This window comes from Loa loa (genome assembly GCF_000183805.2).
Source record: "Loa loa unplaced genomic scaffold supercont3.486, whole genome shotgun sequence".
NCBI lineage: Eukaryota > Metazoa > Nematoda > Chromadorea > Rhabditida > Onchocercidae > Loa > Loa loa.
Genome location: NW_018108666.1, coordinates 7,873 through 21,531, shown reverse-complemented (window position 1 = coordinate 21,531; position 13,659 = coordinate 7,873). Strand labels below are relative to the sequence as shown.

At 31.0% G+C, this 13,659-nt stretch overlaps 2 protein-coding genes across 2 annotated transcripts; both read right to left on the bottom strand.

The window, feature by feature from the left end:
• Positions 1-4,295: 4,295 nt before the first annotated feature.
• On the bottom strand, positions 4,296-10,392 carry LOAG_07665 (hypothetical protein; the record flags this gene model as incomplete). Its single annotated transcript, XM_003143198.2, has 14 exons — positions 4,296-4,515; positions 4,745-4,926; positions 5,151-5,329; positions 5,731-5,924; positions 6,086-6,133; positions 6,462-6,616; positions 6,750-6,952; positions 7,062-7,273; positions 7,342-7,517; positions 7,790-7,958; positions 8,541-8,599; positions 9,225-9,485; positions 9,951-10,053; positions 10,302-10,392. Coding segments are annotated over 14 exons (2,252 nt in total), but the record flags the coding sequence as incomplete, so codon positions are not given.
• Positions 10,393-11,464: 1,072 nt separating this feature from the next.
• Positions 11,465-13,459, bottom strand: LOAG_07664 (hypothetical protein; the record flags this gene model as incomplete). The annotated part of the gene is made up of 6 exons (XM_003143197.1): positions 11,465-11,630; positions 11,729-11,738; positions 11,823-11,919; positions 12,742-12,872; positions 12,938-12,995; positions 13,403-13,459. 6 exons carry the CDS (start codon positions 13,457-13,459, stop codon positions 11,465-11,467), a joined length of 519 nt encoding a protein of 172 aa, XP_003143245.1.
• Positions 13,460-13,659: the final 200 nt, after the last annotated feature.

Sequence of the window (13,659 nt, the reverse complement as noted above, 5' to 3'; positions counted from 1 at the left end):
AACATGTAAAATTAGCATAATTTTGCATAATGCTCATTAACTTAACAAGATATTAACTATAGAAGTGACAAGGTAGCATTTGGGAAACAGATGACATTTCTGTGACGATACAATCTTTCGCTTAATTTAACTATCATTTTTTATAAAATACGCACGATTGATTCCAATATTCCTTCTTCTATGTTTTTTTTCTTTTTTTTAACAAATAATAAAAGCAGCATGCTGTCAAGTTATGTAGTATGCCTACCTAGCAACAGAAGAAGCTAATGAGCTCATTAAGTACTTTAATGATAAATAGGTAAGAGTAACATAACATAAAGATAAATAGGTAAGAGTAACATAACATAAAGATAAATAGGTAAGAGTAACATGACATAAAAAAGATAAGTTATTCTCAGCTTATAATGAAATCCTTAATTAAGGAGTGTTTTTTTTTTTCAATCAATTATTTTTTTCAATTGTGTTTTGGGTTTTTTGGTTTTGTTTTTTCTTACCGATTTCTTTGATTTTCTCTGCTTCTCACACTTGGACAATAAATTTCAAAAATGGATAATTGAACTTGTTATTCTCATAAATTGGTTTATAAAGCAATAAACTCAATAATTAAAATATCAATAAGATAAATTCACTTACGACAACAATGATAAATAAAAGCGCCCAAATTATGCTAAATATTTCAGCTAACAGATTCAACTCATATACATCATGAAATATCGAAAATGAAGCAAATAAAGAATGAATTTTCCAGGTATGACAGAATTGATTGGCTGTAAAGGTGTTGTTAGCTGATCATTCCATCATGGTTTACACATTCATATTTCGGCTTCATAAGTGATTATCGTCTGGTGGTTAATTAGTATAGCGTCATTAGTATAATATTCACATGACAGTCCACATGCATTCGACTTAACAGTATCGTTTGCTCAATCAGTATAGTGCCATTAGTATATGTTCACATGACTATTTGTATCATCCAGCACTTCAATTATATCATCATCCCTAAATTTTGAATTATCAAAATTCTTCGAAATAACCTCGAGAAATTCAAATGCATTGAATTATAATAGAATATTGAGAAGAATACTCATAATTTTTATCAAAATTTTTACTGCAAAATATAATAATATGAAATTAATAATTGTTGTGTTGCACATAAAAAGTATTAAAATTATCTCTGAAAATTTCATCCAGAAATATTTTGTTAATGATTTAATTAAACATCACTAAATGATATAATCATTGATACAAATAATGATATCCTTGCTTTTCCCTAATATTCTGTAATTTATTTTAATAATTTCATATGATTTATTTTGATAAATTCTTCTTAAATTGCTTTCAGACAAATTTTGCATATTTTTATTCGACTTTATTAGAAATTGCATTCATACATGAGGAAAAATTTTTTTCAGTGACCAATTTTCACTTGTATGCAAATTTTGGTAAAGAAAAAATTTCGAAATTTCTCATTTCATTCTATCCAAACACTAATGGTAGTACATGATCGGTCTCATAATTTATTAATTATATTTATCTTCAATTAATTTCATTGCAATTGTAAGTTAAACAAACATTTAATTATCAAAATAATTCAAAGATAAACGATAAGACAAATGAGTTAAGTGTTCCTATAAAACAAAAACAAAAAAAAGAACAAAAAAGAAGCTAAATTGAAGAACTGTTGAACTTTTTTTTTTCTGTCTCTGTTTTACCAAAATAATAAAGCTACAATAAAATAATCGTTAAATTTATCCATTTAATATCAAACAAATCTTTAGACCAATAATTAAAGCTCAAATTATTGAGGAAAATTAAATTTTAACAAAATTTTGTTTGCTCGTAAAAAATATTAAGCAGACGAAGGTTAATTTTTGTGGTAATTTTCCATTAATTAATTGATTAAAATTTTCCAATCCTATTTGATCAATTTATTATCTTCCAAAATATCCTATCATTGAAATATCAATTTTGATCATCCTATTTAATCATTACTCTAACTCATTTCTCATCCGATCACTGATGCTAAGAAACATGACAGATGTTGATAATAATCTCTTTTCAAAATTTTTTTTTTGATAAATTTTTACTAAATATACAAGTACGAAGAATTCTGATATATACCTGAATCCATATTTCTATGGTAATGGTTGAAATGTGCTTCATTTCGTTTTTCTTTTATTTTTCTTTCTTTCACAACATACATCAGATGCATCCAGGATTCTTGCTCATAAAATGAATTCTGTCAATCGTTCAGAAGTATTGAATGTACGAAAATTTATTCTGAAAATTACTTGTAACAGTAATATTTTATATATGTTATCAAAGTATCGCTAAAATTTCATTTTATTTCAATGAAACAATGCTCATACATTTTATGCATTTATTCAATTATTAAAGTTATCAGATAAAAACAGCATTGTTTTCATAATTTCCATAAAAATATCATCAATAATTTTTAATTGTTTTTTTTTAATTTAAATAAAATGATTCAAGAAAAAAAAAAGTCTAGGCGGAGACTGAGATATGAATTGAATGAGAAACACAATTCTGGGGCATATTGAAAAATAATTAATCCATAAGCATCCTCTGATTATTTTTATGGAAAAGTTTAATATTGTGAAACTTAATAATGAGCATGGAATTATTGCGATTTTATAAATAAATTTTAGCAAACTCTGAAATGTGCTCAATTATCGGAAGATCATGTGACCAAAGAATGTTATATCGTCATATATTAACATTAATTTTTAATTTTATCCGGTTTTTGAAGAAACAAAAAAATTAATCTTAGCAAGTTACATAGAGGTGTAAATCAGAAAAATGGAACCGGAAAATCTGATATAAATGAGTCGGACTACCCATTGTGCGGATATTAATATCAAACAACTGCGTGATAACTATTGATAAGAACGCATAATGTTATACTTATTCAATATGTTAATGTTTACTAACAATACTGTAATAAACAAAATGTTAATCATGCAGTGGTTTCGAAAGATATTTAAATGAAATGATTATAATTTTGTTATACGATAATGCCAAAAAAAGAAGCAAATTCTGAAATTTTTAAATAACCTCAAACAGGTGATAACTACAAATTCGGCCATTTTTTAAGGCGATTAAATTACTAGAGTCTAAAATTCTACTGTATTGTTAAGAAATAAATTATTTATCTCAAAGTTCTTATCTCAAAGCCTCAAAGTTCTTTAATTTTTCCTTTACCAATATATATGTATATTTGTTTACTTAAACTGAAAAAAAAAAAGAAAAAAGAAAAAAGAAAACTAATCGGATTGATTTGTTGCTGAAAACAAAAAAAGCACATGCAAACATACAAATACAAATTAAATATGGAAAAATGAAATAAAGTTGGGTCTGGAGAGAATACAAATTTAAAAATGGCATTGAAATGAATCCTCTCTACTTTTTCTCTTTTTCTTGAAATAGGTAATAATTATAGCTAATATCTCATTCATTCTATTTTATAATGAAAAAGTTATTGTTCCTTGTTCCTTCTCCTTTTGGAAAAATTACAATCAAACAATAAAGATAGCAAAATGAAATGGTATAAGATTCAAATCTTCAGCTAATGTGAAATAATAAGTAATTCATCGTATTCACTGCATCATTTCAATGAATCCTTTTACATATTACCAATGAAACTATCAGAAAAAGGAGTGACCACGTAAGTAACTTCGTAGATAGGACAGTGGTGTAGCTCGATAGTGGTAGGATTATTAATTGCAGTATCCAATTACAACCAACAATGTTGCCGTACTATCACCAACAACATTTCCCATTAAACGACCGAATGATTCGAGTACCTGAACTATCCCTATTCCTTATTAATTTTGCTATTTTAACATCTCACATTTTTAATTAATACCACATACCCATAGTCTTCCACTTTTGTAGTTTAAAATTAGCACATTATTTATTTCAAAAAAGTTACCGCCTCTCTCTTCCCACCCTTAGTTTAAATTACGAAACTTCACTATATATAAATTTGTCCCAACAGCCGACTATTCTAAAATCATTTTACATTATATGTTATCAATACAAAGTAAAAATTGTGATTGCATATATATATAAAAAAAAAAATACTCATTAGTAGTATCGTTCCACTTTAATCTAGTACACAATCGATATCATTCTTTGAAAAATTTGAAACGTAAGAAATAAATAAACTCCGAAACCTTAAATCAGAAATAAAACAGAAAAGAAAGGATACTAATCCTTATTGAACAAGATTTCCGAATACAACTCATTTTAAACATATCACATCGCTTTCTTTATCAGTCATTTTCATCCACAATAACTTCTTCGTAATGGTCGTCATCTACTTCCACGTACTGTTCCACATATTGTAGTCTCCCTTCCTCCATCATATTTCTCATTTCTGTTCGCAGTTTTTTCATTTCCTCTAGACAATCTATCATAACACGGCGCAGTGCAACGTTCAATTCGTAATAACGTCGGCATGTAGCATCTATAGGCCCTTCATGATCTTCCTCTCTGCAAAATTTTTAAAAATTAGATAGAAGCTTATAAGAAAAATATGGAAACCATTATTCTGTGAAAAAAATAAATACAGACTGTGTTTATGAAAAACTACACTGAATATGGCTGTTGATATCTCCTGATGTCAAACTAATCTGTTTGACAGAATGTGGAAACAAAAGAATATAAAGCTACAAGTTAATGAAACGTATAAATTGAAAGCTTCGAATAAGCAACAACTTACCTAGCATTCAGTACATCCTGATTCAGACTTGTTTCCCACGTGTCATCATCCACTTCTTCGGTATTTGCAACATTACTTATGTCAACTATTTCGTCATCTTCAACAACATGTTCAACTGCGGAATGACTAACAATAGGCATTTGATTTTTTGAGATTAGTGTACCATCTGCAAACCTGAGATCCTGAAAAATTTGATCTTTTGTAGGTAAACATTTCAGTGGTCGAACTACTGCCGGTAATACAAAGGCTTAAAGATAATGACTGAGAAAACCGGAAATCAACAGAATTACCCATACATCTTCTGTTGATGACATATCAAATGTAAGAACTAGGAACAGGAAATATAATACCAGTTATTCACCCATTTATTGTTAATTGTTAGATCAAAAAAATAATAACGAATAACCGTTTTGGAAGAATCATGGATAACAGGTTCGTAATCTTTAGCGAAATAGAAGCGATCGAGATTTTCTGCCAAATTTTTAATCATATCAAGTGTAAAGACTTCGCATTCTTCATGATGTGCAGGATACATGTTTTCAAGAATCGCATCCTCTTCCACTTTCACTGTTGCTCGAGTCATCCCTACACATAAAGCACAATCTTTATTTTTTTTTTTCAGTATCTAATAAATAATTACAACATCAAAATCTCTGTACTTCTAAATACAGTTGTTTTGGATCCCAACTCAGTTTTTCGATAAATATAGTAGGAAAGTCAATAAGATGAACTATCAGTAGTTTCAACAACTTCATTTAGCCATGAAGATGATGAAAACAATTCAGATGAAGGAGACTAGAGATAGACCATTAATAGAAAAGCGAAGAGATTTTCTTAAAAGGGTGAAGTAAAATAAGTAATTTGAAAGAAATATGTTTTATTGCTTTTTCAGGAACAAACTTTTAATTTTCTTTCAATTAACTAATATGAAATGATAAAGATCTATTAACAAAATGATTGGTGAAAGTTAAAATTAATAATCGAACCTTCTATATTTCCCATTCTTCTGTGTCTTCGACAAAGAACATCACATTTCGAGCAACGATAATAGATAATACCAAGCTTATCCGATTTTCCGTTTATACGATAAATTCGCGCTGCCTGACCATCTGGTTCAAATATGATCAGTGGTGGATGCTTGAAACGCCCGCTCATAATTTCCGCTTCATGCGCAATACCGCTATAATTTTACGAAATCAGTTCTCCCATTTCCATTACTTCCTTTCACTATGTTAATGTCTTCAGCATTGAGAATCAACCATATTTCAATATTACACTTCTGCTGATAGATATAGTCAGGTTTAATTCGAATAATGAAATTTCTCAGAAAGTAATTTAAACCTCTGATCTTCTTCGGTTTCACCATATCCTTGTTCATTGTTCATCATCCTAAAACAATACACTTTATGAACTAAAAGAAGGCACATTATTTCAAGTATTTGTATATCATAAAGAAATAGCTTACTTGGCTTACTGATTAGTATTGTTTTTTCTTAATGGTAGGTACTGTTCTCTGCACATTATCTACGTTATTAATGTTTAGCACTGCTTGAAGAGTTTGAAACACTTGAAGCACTGAACCTCATTTCGCATTTCAGTATGCTGCGATATACGTTCTTGTACTTTACAGTTTCTTTCCTTGTTATGCTTATAACGTGAGATGGCTTACATACAGAGCTTTCAATTGTGCAGCAAAAAATTCCAAAACTAATTAAACCTTAAAAGTTGTCGATTCTTTTGCTTCCTCATCCTTTCCGCTTGATGACACAATCGACTGTATTTCTTAGGAAGTGATTTCCATTTATCCGGAAAAGTATCATCATCTTGGATATGCCTCTTCAGCTCACGGTTTTTCTGTGCTACCAGTGCCCCCTAAATGTATTGAAAAAAATATAAATTCCATTTAACGGTTTTCAGATATGTTACAGAGAAATCCATAAACTGCAGTTCTTATTTCAAAGTGTAAAGTTAATCAAATGAAAACTGAAAAAATAACACAACTAACTAGGTTCCTGGCTGCTTCGGGTGTTAGATTACCAGCCTGAATTCTCGCTCTACAAGCGCGGTCAATTTCCTGAAGCTGTTGAACTTCCTTTGGTACTGGTTTGCATTCCGGCAAATGTTCTGGATAAGCATTTCCGATTATTCGTCCATCCTTCGTCTTAATATGGGCAAAATAACGTTTTGCATGCTCATTTGCTGATGTGCCTGAAAGCGACAAAAAAAAGCTTATTTCTAAGCAAATAGCATTCATCGATCTAAGCTCAAAACCTGAAAAGCTAATCGGTAAGAGAAAAGACAGATAGAAAGAACATACCGGAATTCTTCAACTTGTTGTTAGCAAGGGAATCACATTTAGAGCACCGATAGTAGCACGTTGCACCCTGCTTACCTCGTCCGTAAGCACTACACCGATATATTCGCACTTTCGATGGATCATCCTTTTCCGGAATTACTATCGATGAACGGCTCAATCGTAGGGAACGGACCTGCCGGGGTATTGGTGGTACAGGAGATGTACTCACGGTTCTATAAAAGATAGTATTAAAATTTTAACATCAGTAGCTTACCGTCAATCTTTTTACGCCACAACTTACACATCGGACAACTGCTGCTCCTGATCCTTTTTGTCTGATGATTTAACGAACTTCTTCACCTCGCTGCTAGCATTGTCCACAGATAAGTACCCAGCTGGTTCATTTCTTCCATCTTTTACTTGTGCAGATGACACCATTGTTTCATTATTTTTCCTCAGTAATGAATATGTCCCATACTAAAATAGTTTTTCTAAAAAAGAGACCAGCAGAAATAAATTTCGAAGACATTTAAGCTTCAATTCATATTTCCGTATATTACGGCTATATATCTTATGCAGCAGTGTAAAAGATTTTTCCTTTCCTCTGATTAATTAGACAATACACGTGGTGCAAGTATTGCAAATGTAGAAAAGAAGTAAGGTCTACAAAGAGTAGAAAAAAAAAATGTAAAATCTATACAAACAAAAAAACAAAAAAAAAACGTAACAATTCAGACCAGCAAACTTACCTTCTCCTCAAGTAAACATTGTACTCGTTTCCGAACGGTTGACTGTGACAGTTGACATCCAGTTTTATACGCGATCATATCTGTTCCCATTTTTTCCGTTAACTCTCTAGATGCAATTTTTTCCAAAATCTTCCTGATAGATGGCGAAGACCAATCTATTTTTCCAGTACTAAAAATAACCTCACATTTATACGGATGAATGAACCGTAAATATTCCAACGTACCTCACAAAAAAAGAAAACTCTTTAATATTCTTGGAATAAATTTCCGCTTACAAATTCATGACAAAATTCATGACAGACAACTCAAAATATTCTAATATCAAATTTTATCTAAAACGAAACCTGTCGTTATTACTAATAGGAAAATTGAGAGAGGAGGAAGGAGAGAGTACTTACACATCCATTTTCAACATGACATTGTCATCTACAATCTGTTTTCACTTAGATAATTGAAAAATTACAAGAGAATTTCTAGAGAAACTAATCCAAACTGACAACTACTTTCCTTGTAATTTTTTAACTAAAAAGTGACCCAGCAATAAGCAAAAACAAAAAAAAAAGAAACAAACTATTTGAACTGTTGTGTTTTTAAATCAGCCCTAGAAAATAATAAAGATCAGCTTTCTTTTTCTCATCATTTGACAATTTTATCAACTACATTTTGCTGACATTAAATGATATTTGTGAAAGTTAGCAAAAAATAATGAAGTACAGTTGTACATAATAGCCAACCTGAAACATTAACTTACTTCATTCTGGTACCACCTGATATATCATTTGCAGGAATCATTGCATCTTTTGGATTTTGCTGAAAGTATATTTTATTTCACACATAAGTGCAAAAGTGAGAGAAATTTTGCAGCTTATATTACACTTGATCTAATTTTCTGCAATTTTCAAGTAAGTCAAATTTATTCTATATAAGGTGATTTGGACGACGCATAAATTTGTCATATTCAGATTAGGCCAGATGGTGCCTTTCAGCATCATTGGAACATACAGCACACAACATACTGCTCAAAAGCAATCATAGCTCATCCTTGAAATTAAAAAACTCATTTGTGCCATGAAATAATCTAAAGAATGAGCTTATTTGTTCCTTGGTAATTTCATGAAACACTTTTTTACAAATACTCAGCACTAAGCGACATTATCGTTTCTCTTACGGCGTTGGTTTTAGAAGAAAATTTTTTACTTTCATTACCGCACAATATTTTTTTAAATAAATGTTCCCACCTGTCATTTATGCAATTTCGTCCTCTTTTGTAAAGCATCTATTTGTTTCATGATGTTAATCATTTCAAAACTGATTCTCCCCATTTTCGGAAAAAAAAATTTTTTCCTTGTATGTTCGGACGAAACCGATGCAGAAAAATCATCGGATTCACGCAATGTGCGCTTAACCTTACGTAAGCATAGTAAGGAAAACATACCTCTAAAACGAGTTCAACCGATTCCTTCTTCATATCGACTGATATTTCCTCTGTTTTCAGTACTTCGGGATGATTATTTGCATAGTGTCGAGTTATATTTGTAGGTGAACAGCATTTGATAATTCCTTTGCATGCATTGCATCTAAAATCGTGACCATCTCCGCTAACAAGCGTCCAAATACGTCGGTTTCGTTTACGGCTCAGAGGCACCACCGACGGAACACTTGACGTATTATTGCAGTTAGTTTTCATTTCGTCGTCCTGAAAAAAAATTTCTCAACCTATATAAAAGCAGATACATTTCTCATCTTAATCAGAATTTCAAGATAACAATATTATTTGTGAACAATTTCTTAGTCTGTTACACTCTGGCATATATAACGCACATCCACCATTAGATTCACTAAAATATCCGAAAAAAATTTAATCAGTTGTACATTCTATATTCAATAATATTTAAAACAACCACAATTCAGTCTACAATCTAACATCACGCAAAGGCAGTTGAACTTCAAAAGAAGATAAACAAAAAGGAAAACGTCCTCAAATAAAAAGTGCAGTAAAAAAAAAAAATTATAAACAAAGAGATGTCACTGATGCTAAAAAAGTTTTAACAGCTAAAACAACCTGCTGAATATATATTAAAAAGTGTTTGTGAAATAATTGAAATATTCCGCTAATTTTTAAAACATTAGGATAATTATCAAGAATCAATAAGTTACTCACTTCTTTCGATGGGCCCTGTCCCGATAGAAAAACACTTGAAAACACTTTCTCTTTATCATCAAGCTGGTCGGAGGGCTGCTCGACCGACAACGTAGCAGCATCCCTGAATGGATAATAAAATAAAATTTGCAACTGAAGAATTTGAGAAAAGAAAAAGCAAGGAAGCCATAAAGAAGAGTATACTTGCATGTTCTCTTCAAATATGTGTTTAAATAAATAGAAATTAATATAAATACATTTTTTTTGTAGCGACAGAAGAATATGCTTAAAATGAAGATTACCACATGTTCCTTCAAAAAACAAAACAACCGTTAGTCCACGGAAAAAATCATTATGAAAAATGAAACTAACGCTTCTTTCGAGACAACAGACATATCCTTCCAGCTATGCGTAGCACCGTATTCGATATATTCTGTATTGTTCCAATATAGCACACCTAAAAAACTACAAATTATATGTCAAATCATTTATAAAAAAAGTCCGATCAACCCTTCAAATAATCAGGTTATGCATGAAACATTCCGATACTATTTTCTGTCTCCAGACTTAAAGAATAAAAATTTTATTTAAATGAAATCTAACAGATACAGTGAACAAACAATTGAGGCCAACATTTGAAAAAAAAGAAATATATCCATTAAATGCTATCGAGATTTCCCAAGACATCCGTCCCACTGCGTCATTTGATGAAATAATTACAATGAAACATGACGAAGCATAAATCTACCGAGAGAGATTCCTTATATCAACCATCCAAAACTTCTACGCCCCAGAAAATCCGTCAGATGTCCACATGAAACATGGACATATAAATCATCCATTGCAGTTATTATGCAAAGCCCCGTACCATAAGCGTTATTCATTAATTTCATTAGTTTCTAGACAGCAATGAAGTTGACTTTTTCACGTTGTAGGAAGTTATGAATGGATGATCTGATACGGTAGGTTTGCATGGCTAATAACGGAAATAAATACGACAAAATATCTCTGCAAGATAAAAGGATGGCAATGCAAGATTTAACATCGATAACATCAAAAAAGACTAACATTTCTACAAGAAAATAATCTACGTTGTTTGTTTTTCGAACTTATGATTCATTATCAAATTACTGACAATTAAAGTATATCACAATCATGAATAAAAAACAAGCGTTGAGCAAGCACTGCATCACATAAAGGCATAACATGCAACTTTTTTTCTACAACAATATTGTTCGAACAGTGTTATTGAATAATAGTAAACCTGACTTTTTATGATAATAGTATGGATTTATAAAGAAATGAATAATTGTTTTTTGAATAACGTGATGCAATCGTTTTTGTTTTGAAACTGGTATGGTAGTGGTAACAATCTAAGCAATGGCATCCACAATAAATTCTCACACATATGACCAGCTCCACTAATAGAAAGTTGGAACCAAACGCAAAATACTTGGCAAAATAGTGCTCTCCTTATAAAATAATCTATTAACAAAAAAAAGAAAAAAAAACAACAGATAACAAAGATGCTGTTGTCATCTTCCGCTGCCTATTCTTGTATGATATTTAGCATTTGCACCAGATATACGTTTCATTTCGCTGATCAGAGATCTCATTTTCCCTACACTCCTCAACATTTCATGGTATAATTCTACATTTTCTCGTCCGCAAAAGCATCGTTGTTCCTGAAGTTTCGGGAGACTAGAACTGATACAAGTTAAACGAAAAAAAAGGATTAAATTATAAACAACTGTGTCATGACTAGAAAGGAAATACTTCAAATGACAGTCCTAAAAAACTTCCACAAACCTAAAAGTTTTAAAAAATTTCAACCACATTAAAAAATCCTGTCTGACAAGAAAGGATCGTTGTTAAGCATTTTTTAACACTAACGTCTCCTCATCCATAATTGTTGTATTCGAATTCTGCTCATCCGATCCAATAATAAGAAAGCTTTCATCCGGTCCGGAGGAACATTGCATTCAAATTTCTGAAAAAATTTTTGGATCAATTGATGAATTAAATTCTCACAAATGCACTTTGCACTGAAAGGCCAAAAAATATGATGTCATCTGCGCTTTGAAACTTTACATACCTTCGGAAATTCGATATTTTCAAAGTATCATGTCTCACAAAATGTCTGTATTAAAACATGCAAGTAAGATCAGTTTCCCTCATCCGAATAAAGATTCTACCACCTTTGCTTTGTCTACAGTTCTAAAGTTATAGTTTTAAACCAGCTGTCATAAGTTGAAGCCTCTAACCAAAGTTTTCGATGATGCAAACATGAGGATGTATAAATACAACAAAACATTGACAAGTACTGTTCTTAGAAGAATAATCTTATGATTTGTTACGATACAGAAATCCTACAAATCGTCACCCAGTTCCTTTTCAGTGATTTTAATGCTATTACGAACATTCCGCATGACATGCTGGATATCCAACCATCAATAAAATACACTTTCTGTTTTCAGCAAAGTTTACATGGATTCTGGAAACTGTGGAACTATGTATGATCCAAAGAATATAAACTAGTTTTTTCAAACAATAATTTTCCGTCGAACACTGATACAGAACAGTATATTTTATTGGATAAAATTTAGAAAATAATTTCTTAGAGCTTATTAAATAAAAGCAGAAATGCTCAGCAAGTCATTTTCAGCATTCTAATGAAGACTAATCAAATATATGCAAATAGGATTTTCCGTACATACCGTTAGCTCTTTTTTAATACAAATGATCATATCTGAAACAGATAGTGGACTATCCCTTGATCAGTAAATTTGTCATCCTCATCATTAATTCTTACGACTGTCCCAACAGGTTTCGGCACAATCAGCGAAATAATAGTACAGTTGGACGATGAAGTACCAACGGAATAAATATTGAAAGTTGGATGAAAGAGAAAGTAGGAATTTCTCGGATTGCTCATAAAAAACACTAACAGCAAGGTATAAAAATATAAATGCACGTTATAGTGAAAATATTGCAAATAATCTACTTACCTTCTACGATCCATTTATCGTTTCCGCGATATCGCTGATACAAGTTTCGTTTATAAACCTAAAGAAAACAACCATACGAATAACCTACACTGTCTTCTAAATTAGTGTTCCCAAGTGGTGATCTGCGAGCACTCCGCGAGCAGATTTAAAATTTGGATCGCGAAGGTTATTAAAGATTATATCCCTTCTTTTTTATATTATAATGTTACTCCAAGCTTAACTAATATAAAGATTATATCCCTTCTTTTTTATATTATAATGTTACTCCAAGCTTAACTAATATATTAAAAACTTTGACTAAAGCATATTTTCGAATAGAATTTGTTATTTTTACATCTGATGATCCATATTATAAATAAAAAAGCTAAAATAATCCTGGTCAAGAAACGGTTGGGAATTACTATTTTAAAGTAATGATTGTAAAGCTATTACTCTGCCACATTTAAAGAAGCAGATGCATTTAACGTGAATTTTATTTCCAAATCTTGCCTCAATAAACAGTTGATTTTCAACAGCCCACATTTATTCATGTCATGACTCAGAACATCGAATGTAAGACTTAATCGTTTTGGTCTTCAACACAAGTAATAGTCTGTCTGCACGTCGATGTTTGAACTCTCCTCGACTGCATGTTCTATCTAAATATATATAGCGATTATCTAGTTTTAAATTAAATTTTCATTCAGGAAAACATGGGATACCACTGTTATGTCTAAATTCTA